Below are 13,996 nucleotides of genomic sequence, written 5' to 3'. Positions count from 1 at the left end.
ATCAACATTATATGCTTTACTGGTTGGTGGAATTTTCTTGTTGTCTGGCAGATCAATTTCTCCTGAACAACTTGAAACAGCTGGAAAGTTTCTGATGCACTTTGTTGAGGTGTTTGATGCATACTATGGTTAGTAACTTCATGACATGGAATTAGAGACTTTTTACCTTTGGTTTCAGTTTCTACTATATCACGAGTAGACACTAATGATTGGGTATTAAGTTTTATTCATGAATACATTAGCAGATAATTAATACCACTGATCTGCACTAATCCCTAAATTATACAAAAGGCAAGTTGAATAATATTATAATTTGCTTTAATAAGCCAATCAGAAATAGAGAAATGTCATAAAAAATAGATTTGTATTATAGCCTGAGTGAGTACTATACTTATAGTGATTAACATAACAAAGGTTTCATGATAAAAATAATTTCTACTATTTACCTTGTCCTCTATGACTGGTTTTGTTAGAATTAAATTTCGACTCTGCTTGCCATAAAGCCTCCGATCCAGTAGCTCAGGGGTTAGAGCATCCAAACTAGAACTCAGAGTTCTCACCTGGAGCTCGGAATTCTTTAGGAGCTATATGGTGTCAGAATTCTCCTTTCTTGAAAGTAATTATTTTGTACCTTTTCATTTTTTCTCCATAGGCCCAAGATATGTGTTGATGAACCATTGATCATATGCTGCGACACTTGAAGAAAAACGTGTCTGACCATGGGCCCCTCGAGTCTAGTTCACTTTTTGTTTTTGAAGATTGGAATGGTGACATTAATTGGAAACTTCCATGGAACACAGAACATTGCAAACCAGGTAAAATTGCACCCCTACGATATACTCGTTTGGCACCAATTTTTATACTGTTTTGGAACTTAGGGCCTTTGAAGCTCAAAATTATTTTCGAACACAAATTCTCTAGACTGATCTCCATACATTTTGTTAAAGAGTTAGTTGAGAGAATTTGATAAACGATCAAAGCATTTCTCTTTAAAGTGATCATTTTACTAATTCTCATAACCTTCTCTTGATAATGCATTAATTTTGTTGGTAAAAGATTGTTGTTGGTCACTCTTAGTTTTTATTTATTAATAAATAATAATTATGTAATTTACGACTGATTGTAACTTCCAGGTGCCCAGTTGCATGTATGGAAGGCAATGAAATTTACAGTGTAGTTTACCTTTTTCCTTTATCTTTTATCATAGTGTTCTAACGTAGAGCGGCAGCATGCTGTTATAGAATACAATGAGGTGGAGGGCTGTTTTGTGGTTCAAGATCTAAACTCAGCACATGGTACTTATATAAATGATTGTCGTGTACTGAATGCAGCTGTGAGACTTTACCTCCGTTGGTGTAATAAGGTTTGGATTTGGTATCCTTTTAAAAATGATAACAACAGTAAAAGAAAGTGTGTGGTGAGTGTAGTCCTAATTAATGCCCCAATATGACTGTTCATTGACAGTGACTGACGTTTCGACAACCGACAACCTTAAGTCATAGTCAGTTAGGGTCAAAGTGAGTTGTATCTTTTCAGCTGATGACATTTGATATTTTGCTCGATATAGTTAAATGAATTAACAATGCATACCTAATGTATTTGATTGCAGAACTTCCTTAACATGCGTACAACTAAACAGGAAATGCAGGTTTTGAATTTCTTGTTGATTCATCTTCAACAATTCATTACCCATCCTTGGGTCTGTCTAAGCCATAGGAATCATACAGACACCGTGTTCTGTCATCACCGATGGCAACATCACAGTCAGGTGAAGTCACCTCCCTTCCTTATATCAACCCTGTGACATCAGTGAGTACTGATGGTGTACCTGACTGTATACAAGCACTGAACTAGTCAGTTTGCCTGGGACTGGTGGCCCAGTATCAGAAATAAGAGGCCCATCTGATCCAAAGGTTAGTAAGTTGTTATGAATGCCAGCGTGTAAAGAAAGTCATGTCTGATTAGTGATAATTTGGGGGTGGTAGATTTTGCAATCAATCTAGTGTATATTCTGTTCTAAACTTGCTTGACAGACAAGTGAAGGTTTTTGGTGAAATTGAAATTTAAAAAAACCGAGGTAGATTATTCAGTCGGTGACACAGCTGCAGCTCAAAAGAAGGAACCCAGTACTCCCATTAGGAATGGAACCTATGACCTTGTGGTTACTAGTTCAGATGCTCTAACACTAAACTACATGAGACTCGTGGGAGCTAAGGTTACTAAGCTGGGTTCATGTGACAAATATATTGCGTACTGCTTGGACTAGAATATTGATATGTGATAGAAATGTGATGGCGAATTGGTGGCCTGATATGTATGGTACAGGTCAAAATTAAATTCAGGTAAAAGGTTGATTCTCAGACTAGTTTTCCTTTTCTCCTAACCCTAATAATATTAATGCATTAGAGCTGGGAGACAAAAAAAATTGAGAACCAACCTAGCTTGAAAAATTTTAACCTGAATTTAATTTTGACCTGTATCAAATATACGAGAAAGGTGTTTATTCACTCAGTGGTCAACACAGGCAGCTCTGAAAAAAAATGTGAGTGCTCCCAACAGGAGTAGAACTATGACCTTCTGGTTACCAGACCAATATTCTCCATAAAAGTCCACTAAACTAGGTTCTCCCACAAATCTTATTAGCTCTGTGACAGGATTTGCTTATTGTAGTGTGGTTGTTTTTCAGGCTAATGTTATGCCACACCCTCCTCTGAGATCTCGCCCAACAAGTGCTGGTGCTACCAGGACACGACCCAGCTCTACCGGCAGAGAAAGGATACCTGGTGCTCCTGTTGCTAGAGGTAACTATCATCATCATCAACATTATCATCATGATTATTATCATTATTATCATGCGGCCTTTTCAGTTGGGATGCTGTGAATAATGATCTTATTCCATGCATTCTGTCCATCATTGTGTTTGCAAGGTCCTCCCTGTCAATTCTGGAATTCCTTGAGATCATATCTGGGAATGAACATGGCCACTTGGTTTCCATAGAAGAAGGGATTGAATGATCACCCCCTATAACTATAATATACAATATTATATGATAGTGCAAAATACAGGCGAAAGCAGTAAAATACAAAAAAATGTTTGAGTGAAGTTGGGCAACCAAAGAAGAATATTACATTTCCATTAGCAAGAAGTTTAAGGTGATTAGTCCAAAAGAAAAGAAATGAGAGGAAATGGGGTTTTCAGGAGAATGTTCACCAAAAACAGTACACTACCCTGTATACTATTTAGGAATAGACTAATCAAGTTGGACATTACTGATTAAAAGTGAAATTCTGAATATGACTGGACTAGTCTGGCCAGTCTGCAGTTCTGCTAGAGTTAAAGTTACAAAGATTTGTTTATTTTGGTTGCTTATTTGCTTTATTTGCAGTGGATTTTCATGCTTTTATTTAAGACCATTTTTAAAATGAAATCCTTGCAGCAATTTTTTGGTAGCTTTTACCACCCTGACTTAACCATATGAATGTGAGAATTTTAACAAAAAAACATAGCATGGAATAAGGACAATTACCTGTATGCAGTAGTAGTAGTAGTCACCAGAGATTGAAATCAAACTTCTTATGTTTCTTTAAAATTGTATGCTAATATCAAGGGCACTGAAAAAATCTGTGATACTTTCCCCTAAAGCATTCATAGGCGGGAGAGGACAGGGGTTAGGGAGCCCAAAGGGATAGGCAGCAGGAGGGATATGAGTTGGGGGGGGGGGGGGGTTAGGTAGCTCAGAAGGATAGGCAGCACGAGGGATTTGAGTGGGGGGATAGGGAGTCCAGAAGGATAAGCAGCAGAAGGGATATGACTGGGGGGGGGGGGGGGTAGGGAGCCCAGAACACTACTAGGAGTATGTATGTGAAACACCATGTGAAAAACGTGTGAAAAATGTCCTATTTTCACACTCTTTTCACACATTTTTCACACGTTTTTCACACACTTTCCACATGCATTTCACACACATATTTCACGTGCATGTGAAATTTTGCATAGTGAAATATATGTGAAAAGGGTGTGAAGCGACGTCATCCCTTTCACACATATATTCACATACACTTCACATGGGGTTTCACACAGGCTTTCACATGTAAATCCTCATTTAAAATCACATATTTTCATACACTTCACATGGGCTTTCACATGTACTTAATCCTCAATGAATGGCAAAATGTCTAGAATTTCACATGCTACTAATTCACACATTATTTTCACATACACTACACATGGGGTTTCACATGAGCTTTCACATGTAAATCCTCAGAGATCGGAGATCATGAATCGCAATAGAATTTCACTACCCTGCGAGCAGAGGTTTGTTTACACGTAAACAAACCAACTACGCAACAGACAAGCCACCCAAACAACTTCGTAAACGCTAAAAGCCATGCAAGAGAGAAAACTCCGCTTGCAGGGTAGAATTTCCCATACCACTTCACACAAATTGGGTATGTTGTTTCACAAGCAAATATTCAGTAAATCAACTAGCTCAGATCAATTTACACACAAATTTACATTTTTATTTTGCACTTTCCGCTTGCAATAAATTTGTCTGAAGTACTGTCAACTGCATGCATGGTTGTGTTTTCATATAGTCACAAACAACTTCAGGTTTATAGCCTGATCTGTTGGTTTATTTATAATTTTATGGTATTTTCAGAAGAACTTGATTTATATAAAACTGGCAAAAAGTGAAAAGCAAACTGGATAGAATTGATTGGCAAACGAAATTGGTTTCATATTATCAACACAGTGAAACTCAGTTCAACTGACTCACATGTCCCACAATGAACTTAAATGTAAATTTAAGTTACTCAAAAAGGGCACATAAGGCTAATGGAAACATCAATGTCTAATCCTGCTTATTTGTCAATATTTATTGCCTGGAGGATAATAATAAAAACAAAACTTTCTATCATGCTCAGTTTTATACCTTTAATTCCTACATCAATAAAATAACTAATAATATACTAATTTTTGGTTAGAAATATTTCTTATAAATTGTAATAATTATGATAGTAAATGACATAGTGGCCAATTTACAATTTCCACTTATTAAGGAATACCAAGTTACAGAAAAGCAATCTAGCACTCAATGTCAGTGAAAAGACAAAGTAAATAAACAACTTTGAAAAATAAAAGCATGTTTATGGAAAACAATAATGCTAACTGACTGCTTCTTTCAAAGTGGCTGAACAGCTTTCTGAACAGAAGGGTCCACACATCAGACTAGATAGAGCTGCCTTTTATTTTTGACCTTATTGCAGATGTATGAATATTATGAATCGAAGCACAAATAAACAAACCTACTAAAATTTTATAGGTTTAGTTCAACTCTCAAGTCATTATAATTAACTGGAAACTTAATTGCTTCCAACTTGTAGTATAAATTGCATGCATATCGGAAACTTATGCTATTTCTTCTCCTATTTTATTTAACATTGGTCTTGACTAGTCTGCCACAGCCTACTAGCGTCAGAACATAAAATTTTCAGAGTATTCCATTGACGATTTGCAACAAAGAGTACAGTTTTTTCTGCAGTAAACAAAAAGGAATCAATCAATGGCATATCTGTACATGCATCTTAAATTAAGATGTATCTTTGAAGGTTTAAGCTTACGCAAAGTTATTAGCTAAGAAAACCAAAGTAAGCTCTTGTTAACGAACCACGATATCAAGAAGAACATACCTTTCTACAATAATCCAGCTGAGTTGCTGACTTGGAAACATGCTTTTTGTGAAGAATTTTGCAATTGATCACTGTCTCTCGAAAATAACATGGGTATTATTGAAAGGCAGTCTTTCTATCTATCCGAAAGTAACGAAAATATTCTGTTTGCATCGCTGTGTTGCTTGTGAAGTCCGCGTGAATTTGAACTATTCAACGGAACTTCATTTTACAATTTTCTATTGGCTGAAAAGCCACACGTGACATTGTAAATCAAATCGCGCATGTGCTAAAACCACGGGGAAGCCTGGGAAACAACAAACATGGCGGCTAATCTTGCGATGGAGAAAGTGCACACGTTTGAGTCGAAAAAGCGGTTATTTTCAGCATTGATTAGAATATTCCAGTGCATTTGAAGTGTTAGAAGCAAGAGAAAAACATTGTTCCTTCAAGTTGGGAAACCTTTGAGAATTTAAGGAAATGCTGGCCTTCACTACATGAATCTAAGTTGCGACTAAATACGTGTTGTGGACGTTGTTCATGTTGGACAAGCTCAGGTACGGAAAGCTGATCGACCAAAGACAACTTGAACAAACCAAGAGCATGCCAGTTGTTTGCTTCAAGGAATCATTAGTTGAAGGAACGGTATCAAAAGAAAACTCAAAAAGCATGCAAAGCAAGGAACTGTTCGCATGTTCAAGTGGACTTTCAACGTTACAACGAGGAACGTTACACAGTAAGAAACAAAACATTCATAGAGTGTAGTTACATATGTCGTATATGTTAGCAAAGTAAGTTTTCTGATGGAGTAATAAAATTAAGTCCGTTTTGTCCTCAATGAAGATCTGTTGAAAGAATGGTTTAATTCTCAGGATTTAGCCCTCCCCACTTAACAAAAATCATGGTACACATCTTTCTGGGTGGAAACTCAAGTGGTAAGATACACAACCCACAAATTTAGATGAGACAGTTGATAAAATACATAAATTTATATAGCATGTTCTAGCAAACAATGAAGACAATGATATTTGTAAAGATGCACATGTGGATCAGATACTCGAAAGGTTTTAATCAAGCCAAATATAATGAAGAATGTACAGTGTATTCAGGAGTTTCAAAATGTTTTGAAGTAGGCGCCAACTCTGGAAAAGCAGGCGGCTGTGACAATCGAGATTGTTTGTCACAAGCTAATTGTTATGACCAGCGCAGCCAGCGATATACAGTCGTGTAGCCGGCAGAACCCTAGTCTCCAGCTTGTTTTGAAACCCCTGTGTATTTAATAATAATTAATACAGTTATTGACTGAGAGATCTGGTTGCAAGCTAGATCATGAAAAGAGCTTTGAACGTTAATTCCAGTCCGCTGCTTTACAAGATGGCCCTTCTGGGGCTTGGCACTTTGGTATATTGGGGTTCGCCTTTAATGGTGATGATGATGATGATGATTTGTAACAGCACGTTTGTTGTGATCACGTGCCTTAAAGGTCTGACGCATTAAAGTATAGTGAATTTTCTAGGTTAGTAACTTATCAAATCTTATTCTTCAAAAATTCATGACCCTCATAGTCAACTTAGTTTGATATTTATCAGCTATGAGCCATAGAATGCTAGATGTGGCATGGCATGAAATTTAATTTTGCAGTTTTTATGAGCCATGAAGTGTCTTTCATGGGGCATTCGCTAGAAATTCATGGCATTTTCATAAAAATAAGGTTCATAGTGGTTGCATTTTACAAGCCCTGAAAAAAATTCACATGCTCACTCTGACATGCCTAAAAGTGTTCACATGCATAGCATCTACTATGCATGTGAAATTTGAAGTTCACATGCATGACAAAATTGTTTCACATGAATGAAAAGATTTCACATGTAATAAAATGCATGGAAAAAAAGTTCACACATATGACAAAAATTTTTCACATGTATTACAAAATTTCAAACGCATATCAAAAAGTTCACGTGCATGTGAAATGCTGATGTGGTGAACTTGTATTTTTTCCAACATTGATTTCACATGGTTCCTTTTTTTCACACACTTTTCACACCCTTTTCACACGATTTTCACACACATAGCCCTAGTAGTGGAAGTATAGGCTGCAGGAGGGATATGAGTTGTGGGAGTTCTAAATGTGCTTGAAGTCAGAGCTTGCATGTAATATTTTGCAATTGAAAAAGGTCTATAGGGAGGGAGCCCGGGGATGGTACTCCCTTTTAGAAGCCGTATAGGTATGTACTGCCTCAAAGGGTAGGGTTATTGGGCCGTTTCAGTCTGAAAAAGGTATAGACTTTGCACATTTTGGTCTGGAATCAGGAATGGTTTTCAAGGGAACTAGTGGGGTGTATAAATGTGTTTGTCATTTTAATTCCAAATGAACAAGAAAGCAAGATGATATGCAAATTTGAAATGGATTTTAAACAAATGTTATGTGAGTAATTTTAGGTCTGAAATCGGGTGTGGATAATGAAATTTTTTGTCTGAAATAGGGTCAGGATTTTGAGAACCGGGCGGTACATCCCCACCAAGATTTCCCAGGAATAGTCCACCAGGGAAGGAAGGCAAGGAAAAAGGGGCGGGAGCCAGTAATGCAAGGTATGGGAGGTAGGAAGTTTAGCACTCCCTCCTGCCCCCCCCCCTGATAATAATGCTGAGATTTTCATATGAATTGTCTCCTGAATTTACAGGTGGATGGATCAGTGGTCCAGTGCAGATAACAGGGGAGCAAAGCATTCAAGATCTGGTAAGCTTCTTTGAGCTTCAGTGAAATTTGTTGTCTCAAAACCTTCTTTTAGTGGAGGGTTGATAGTATGTACGCTGGGGAGCCAAGCCCGGGGGGGTACTCCCTATGCGGGGAGGCTCAGCCCATAAGGGGTGTGTTTTTCAGGCTTCAGGTATATAAAAGGGTAGGGATTTCACTTGTTGAAGTGTATAAAAGGGTAGGGTAATTTGTCATTTGGGTGTGTGAATGGGCCCAAAAGATCCAACAGATGAATTTTATGGTTTTATGAAGTCGAGAAAACGTTTTATTGTTGTGATTGATACCTATTCAAAAGACAGTGCAGTTAAAAGGGATGCAAACGTCTAAACATGGTATGCGAAAGCGGTACCAGGTATACGAAAGGGGTAACTTTTACATAAAAAGTGGTACATAAAAAGGTAAGGGGTTTGACCTCGGAGTAGAGCCTCCTTGTATAAACATTTGCTCAGTACCTTCCCGTCCCGAAAGCCAAGTCCTTGTGTAGGGCTAAGAGGTATTTGGAATGGTTTTTGGGGAGGGCGTGGATGCCATAGAAATATTGTGCTGCATGGTAAGCTCATTTATCGTTTAACATTGTCTCACAAAAGTCTTTGTCATTGATTGCTTTGTTTAAAATTTCAAATTCGTTTAAAATTGTCTCACAAAAGTCTTTTCCATAGACTGCATACTGCTGGTTATGGTGATAGTGTCGAGTTAGGACCATGAATATTGTTAGTAATGTTGCTTCAGCTTGGTGCATTATGGAAGGCACAATGCATGCTGAATATTTTTCAAGACAAGGGTTCAGCAAGGATCTTTTCTTACCTTGAAATTTATCACTTTTTACATCGTGTAGGGTTCTCAATTTTTAATGTAAAAACAATTGAATAAATTTTGTCTGCCTACTTTTCCGACCAAATACCCTTGGAAATTATTTTTGTGTCACAACTTACCAAATCTTATCCTTATCTTGACTATCTTGTGTCACAGTTTGTTTTGTTTTTGTTTTTATTTTTATATTTTCCAGGAGGAGCGTCTGTTACGCATGGGTGATGAATTCAGCCGACTAACTTCATACGAAGCAGAGTGTCACCGTAAAGATGGCGTCATTGCAGCTCTGAGAGATGAGGTTGTTGATCTGAAAGGAGCTCTGCAGTCAAATGGCAGTTTCAGGTACATTTGCCCTTGTTAATGTCCACTTAAGACAGAGGTTAGCTTGTTCCAGGCTCCGAGATGGTCGGGTCCGTGAGAAGGCGCGAACACGAAAATAAAACTGAAAAAAAAAACGTTTTCCAATTATGCGCTCATATTTTCGCGTGCCTTTCACTTACGCGTCATCCCTACCATCTGATAGTGTAGTGATCTGAGAGCCTGGAACAGGCTAGACAGTGAGTGATCCGCCTTCATGATGAAGGTTTTCCTTTAATGAAAAACAAGGCCGTTTGCGGTTTTTAATAAAGATGTTATTGCAATTTGTTCTGAATAACCTTTACAAATTTATTGAAAATGTACACCAGAAACCATAGTCGTGTAATCTTGTCGGTTTGAAAGTGGTTCGTTGCATGCAGTCAGTGAAGTAACTGACAACTGATTCAACTTGGCAATAAAAAAGACCAAAAACAGCTAACGTTGCTTATGTCGAATTGGTATTCGCATTTGACATGCGGTGACGCATACCTCAACGGTACATCTTTTGTTTCCAATTTGAATTCTGGTGTGTCGTTCTAGTCAAGACGATAAAGTGACTGGTTTTGAGTAAATAGAAATTGCCTTTTAGAGTCCTTCTTTAAAGATGTTTTACTGGCATTGAAACGCGGTTTCTACTATAACAGAAGACACTATTCCTACCACGCAGACTACTACCTGTGTACGGTCGCTAGATTCGAGAATTCTTCTCTCTTTATTTGAGCCATGATTCGGAGAAAAATGGTTAATTCTAAGGTCACTAACAAAGCAACATGAAATTTCTCAGTCACGAAATTACACGTAGAAGTGCTGCAAGGGACTCCCAAATGAAAATAACGGGAGTAATCGTCGTCTCGCTTAAGGATAAAAATGCAGATTTTGGTTTAACGTAGGTTACTGAAGATGGAATGACATTAGTCATTCTCGTATAGATGTCGCTCAGGTTTCTGCGCAAAGAAATATTTTTGTAAAATTTCTAAAACTCCGTCAGACCGTGTTGGATCGAGTATGGTCTTCTTTAGGGATAAAATAAAGCATGAGCCACTCTCATATTAATCCTCAGTTAACAGGGGTTTAAAGGAACCACTGACGAGCCGTGCCACAAAAAGAAATGCCACCAAATGGAGTGAAACATTAAAGACAACCCCTCAAAACATTAAAAGAAGGTACAAGTAACAAGCCTTACAGTTATTCAAAGTTGTTTGCAGCGTTTAATATACTGCTTAGAAGGCATAGTTGTTTGACAAGAAATTGTATGTTTGTCATTTATAAGTAATTTCTTTGCTAACGTTAAGTTTCATAGCGTATGGGCACCAAACAAGAATATAGTTCAAAACCACTTAACCATAACATTGTCAAATGTATTTTGGTATTTAAACTGTAGATATAAGCATATTCCTATCCCCTAAAAAATTTTTCATCTGTTCGGATTTCCTAGCTGAAAGTTTAGTGATCCGAAAATTCGGAAATTCAGTTATAGGGATCAGAACCTTACCTTTTCGAAAATTTCATCCAGAAAAAAGGCTCCCGAAAATTCTAGGTGACCTTTTTAGGGTGCAAAACCATTAAAAATGGGCAATTATACCATTTTTTAGATGTTCGAAAATCCTGGGAGAGGCAGGTAAGCAAGAAATTTTACAACAAATGCTCCGAAAATTCTAGATCTCAAATCGTCTTCCGAACAGATATTTTCCGAAAATTGACGTTGGGTGCCCCTGATAGCGCATTAGGACGCGTAACTTGCAATTTTGGCAAAATGAACTAAAACCGCCTCTCCCAGAAAACGCAGTGAAAAGAACCAAAAACAACAACTCGTCAGGTTTATCAAACTTTTTGGTACTTTTGTAGCCGCCCACGGCTTACTGCACGGCAACAACGTGACATTCTCTAATGCAACGTTTTATGGGGTGTTAACCCGTAAGCTGAACATTCGTTAGGGAATTCTACTCTTGGTAAAGTCACCTGCATTTGACATATTTCGTCAAATTAAAAAAAAAATCCGGTGACAATTTAATGTTTGAAAGGATGCGAAATTCGTCTTATTAGTAACTCTTTGCTAGTGTCGCCTTTGTGATTGCTAAGCGATTGCAAAGCCGCTTTTGACCACTTGCTGTTTGAAATCATTTCACGACCATTATGTGATGTTTTCTATTTTTACTTTTATCAGAGCTGGAGGAGAGGATTCAGCGTTTTCTAATGCAAGCATAATTCATCAGCTTCGTGAGCAAGTATCGCAGTTGCAAGCGATTGTACAAGAGAAGGAAGAAAACGAGAAGGCAGCAGCGCAGAAACTAGCGATGAACGGAAACAACTGCACGCCAAAAACAATGAAGTTGCTACTTTAAAGGACCAATTGCAGGCAGAGGTTTGTCCTAAATATTCGGCCAGTGGAGATACTGTCCATGATGCCTGTACGGGGAGGCCCCGCTCAAAAGCGGTACCGTTTTCAGACTTCGGGTATATGTACAGGGTAAGGATTTTGTGAGTTGAAGTATATGAAAGGGTAGGGAAAATTGTCTTCTTTATGGGTGTTCAGAAAGGGCTTTAACTTGAGTATTTCAAGCCGACGCATCTTACGGCCATATCAATTTAATTTATCAAACGCTAAGCAAGAAGACTAACTGATAGTAGGTATGAGATAGGGGTACCATTTGTCAATGAGAGGTAACTGATAGAAGTTATGAGATAGGGGTACCATTTGTCAATGGAAGGTAACTGATAGAAGTTATGAGATAGGGGTACCATTTGTCAATGGAAGGTAACTGATAGTAGGTATGAGATAGGGGTACCATTTGTCAATGAGAGGTAACTGATAGAAGTTATGAGATAGGGGTACCATTTGTCAATGGAAGGTAACTGATAGAAGTTATGAGATAGGGGTACCATTTGTCAATGGAAGGTAACTGATAGTAGGTATGAGATAGGGGTACCATTTGTCAATGAGAGGTAACTGATAGTAGGTATGAGATAGGGGTACCATTTGTCAATGAGAGGTAACTGATAGTAGGTATGAGATAGGGGTACCATTTGTTAATGGAAGGTAACTGATACTATGTATGAGATAAGGGTACCATTTGTTAATGGAAGGTAACTGATAGTAGGTATGAGATAGGGGTACCATTTGTCAATGGAAGGTATACGAAAAGGACTACCTTTTCTGTCAAAAATGGTATATTAAAAGGTAACAGTTTGGATAAGGTCTTTACCTATGGAACGTTGTTGAATATGAAAGGGGTTTTGAGAGTGTTTTAATTAGCCGGCCGTAAGCAAGATTATAGTTGTTATTATGATTAATAAACATCTTACTTGTTCTCAATGAGGGATGGCAAAAGCACGGTGGAAGAGTATTAATTATAGCCGGAGTGTGATGAAACAGGGAATGATTACAAGCAGAATATTTTCAATCTGCGTCTTGATTCATGTGCTTCAAGCGCTGGCAACCGGAATTTCACTTTAGTTACTATGAAAAACTACACAGAAAGTAGGCTTACTGCAGTAAATTTAAGGGGAGAATTTTTCAACGCTTGTTCTTTTCATTGAAGGAGGAAGGATTAGCACAGTTGGTTAGTACGCGGCCTTCTGTGCGGGACGTCCTGAATACGATTCCTAGGTGTGACCTCAAATCCTTTTTTCGACTTCTTGCCCTTCCGTGTAGCTTTAAGTAGCTTTAAATACGCGTAAAACGGATCACTGATGGAGGGAGGGCGGATAAAAATAGCGCACCGTCGGCCTCAGGTTTCCACTGTCGCGTGATTCTCCGTGCGGACGCGCGGAAATAAAATAGCCGAAGACAATGTATGGAAGGTCACGCGTAGACGTAAAAGTTTAACCTCGCTCAACTTTCACGTTTACGCGTGGTCTTTCATACCTTGCGTCTATTTCATTTACGCGCGTAAATTTTACATGCGTTCCCACGGAAACATTACGCGACAGTGGAAATCAACCCTTGGTCAGATGACTATTTCGAGCTACCGACATAAAATAAGGACTCTTTACCTTAACCTTTTACTGTTTATTGAGGCGCTTGTTTATGTATTTTGATTTCCTGAAGCAAGTTTTCCTCGACAAGTTGGAAAACGTTCTATTTTATATAGAGTTTTACTGTAGAAGCTTATGGAAGTTGGATATTTTTGGTTATTGTTCACAGCCTACAGCTTCCGCTTGGGTTAAAACGGACCCAAACGCAACCACAAACAAGATCGCATCGTTGCGCACTGACATCGCTGAGAAGGAGCGAAGAATTGCCTAACTATCCAACGAAAATGAAAAGCTAAACAAGCAAAAAATGCAGTCCACGACACTACTGAACGGATTACAGAGAGAAAACGCTGCAAAGGACGCCTTAGTGCATCAGGCGGAGAGAGAGATTGAAAAACTTAAGAAGGAACTACGTGAAAAGGATTTAAC

General features: G+C 38.2%; 1 protein-coding gene across 1 annotated transcript; it reads left to right on the top strand.

Moving 5' to 3' along the window:
• The first annotated feature begins 9,445 nt into the window (after positions 1-9,445).
• LOC140940875 (uncharacterized) lies at positions 9,446-13,780 on the top strand. The gene is made up of 3 exons (XM_073389843.1): positions 9,446-9,577; positions 11,757-11,954; positions 13,737-13,780. The coding sequence occupies exons 1-2, from the start codon at positions 9,450-9,452 to the stop codon at positions 11,932-11,934; spliced, it is 306 nt and encodes a 101-aa protein (XP_073245944.1). The 5' UTR covers positions 9,446-9,449; the 3' UTR covers positions 11,935-11,954; positions 13,737-13,780.
• Positions 13,781-13,996: the final 216 nt, after the last annotated feature.

Source organism: Porites lutea, chromosome 1 (genome assembly GCF_958299795.1).
Source record: "Porites lutea chromosome 1, jaPorLute2.1, whole genome shotgun sequence".
Taxonomy (NCBI): domain Eukaryota; kingdom Metazoa; phylum Cnidaria; class Anthozoa; order Scleractinia; family Poritidae; genus Porites; species Porites lutea.
This window is presented reverse-complemented; position numbering and strand designations above follow the sequence as displayed.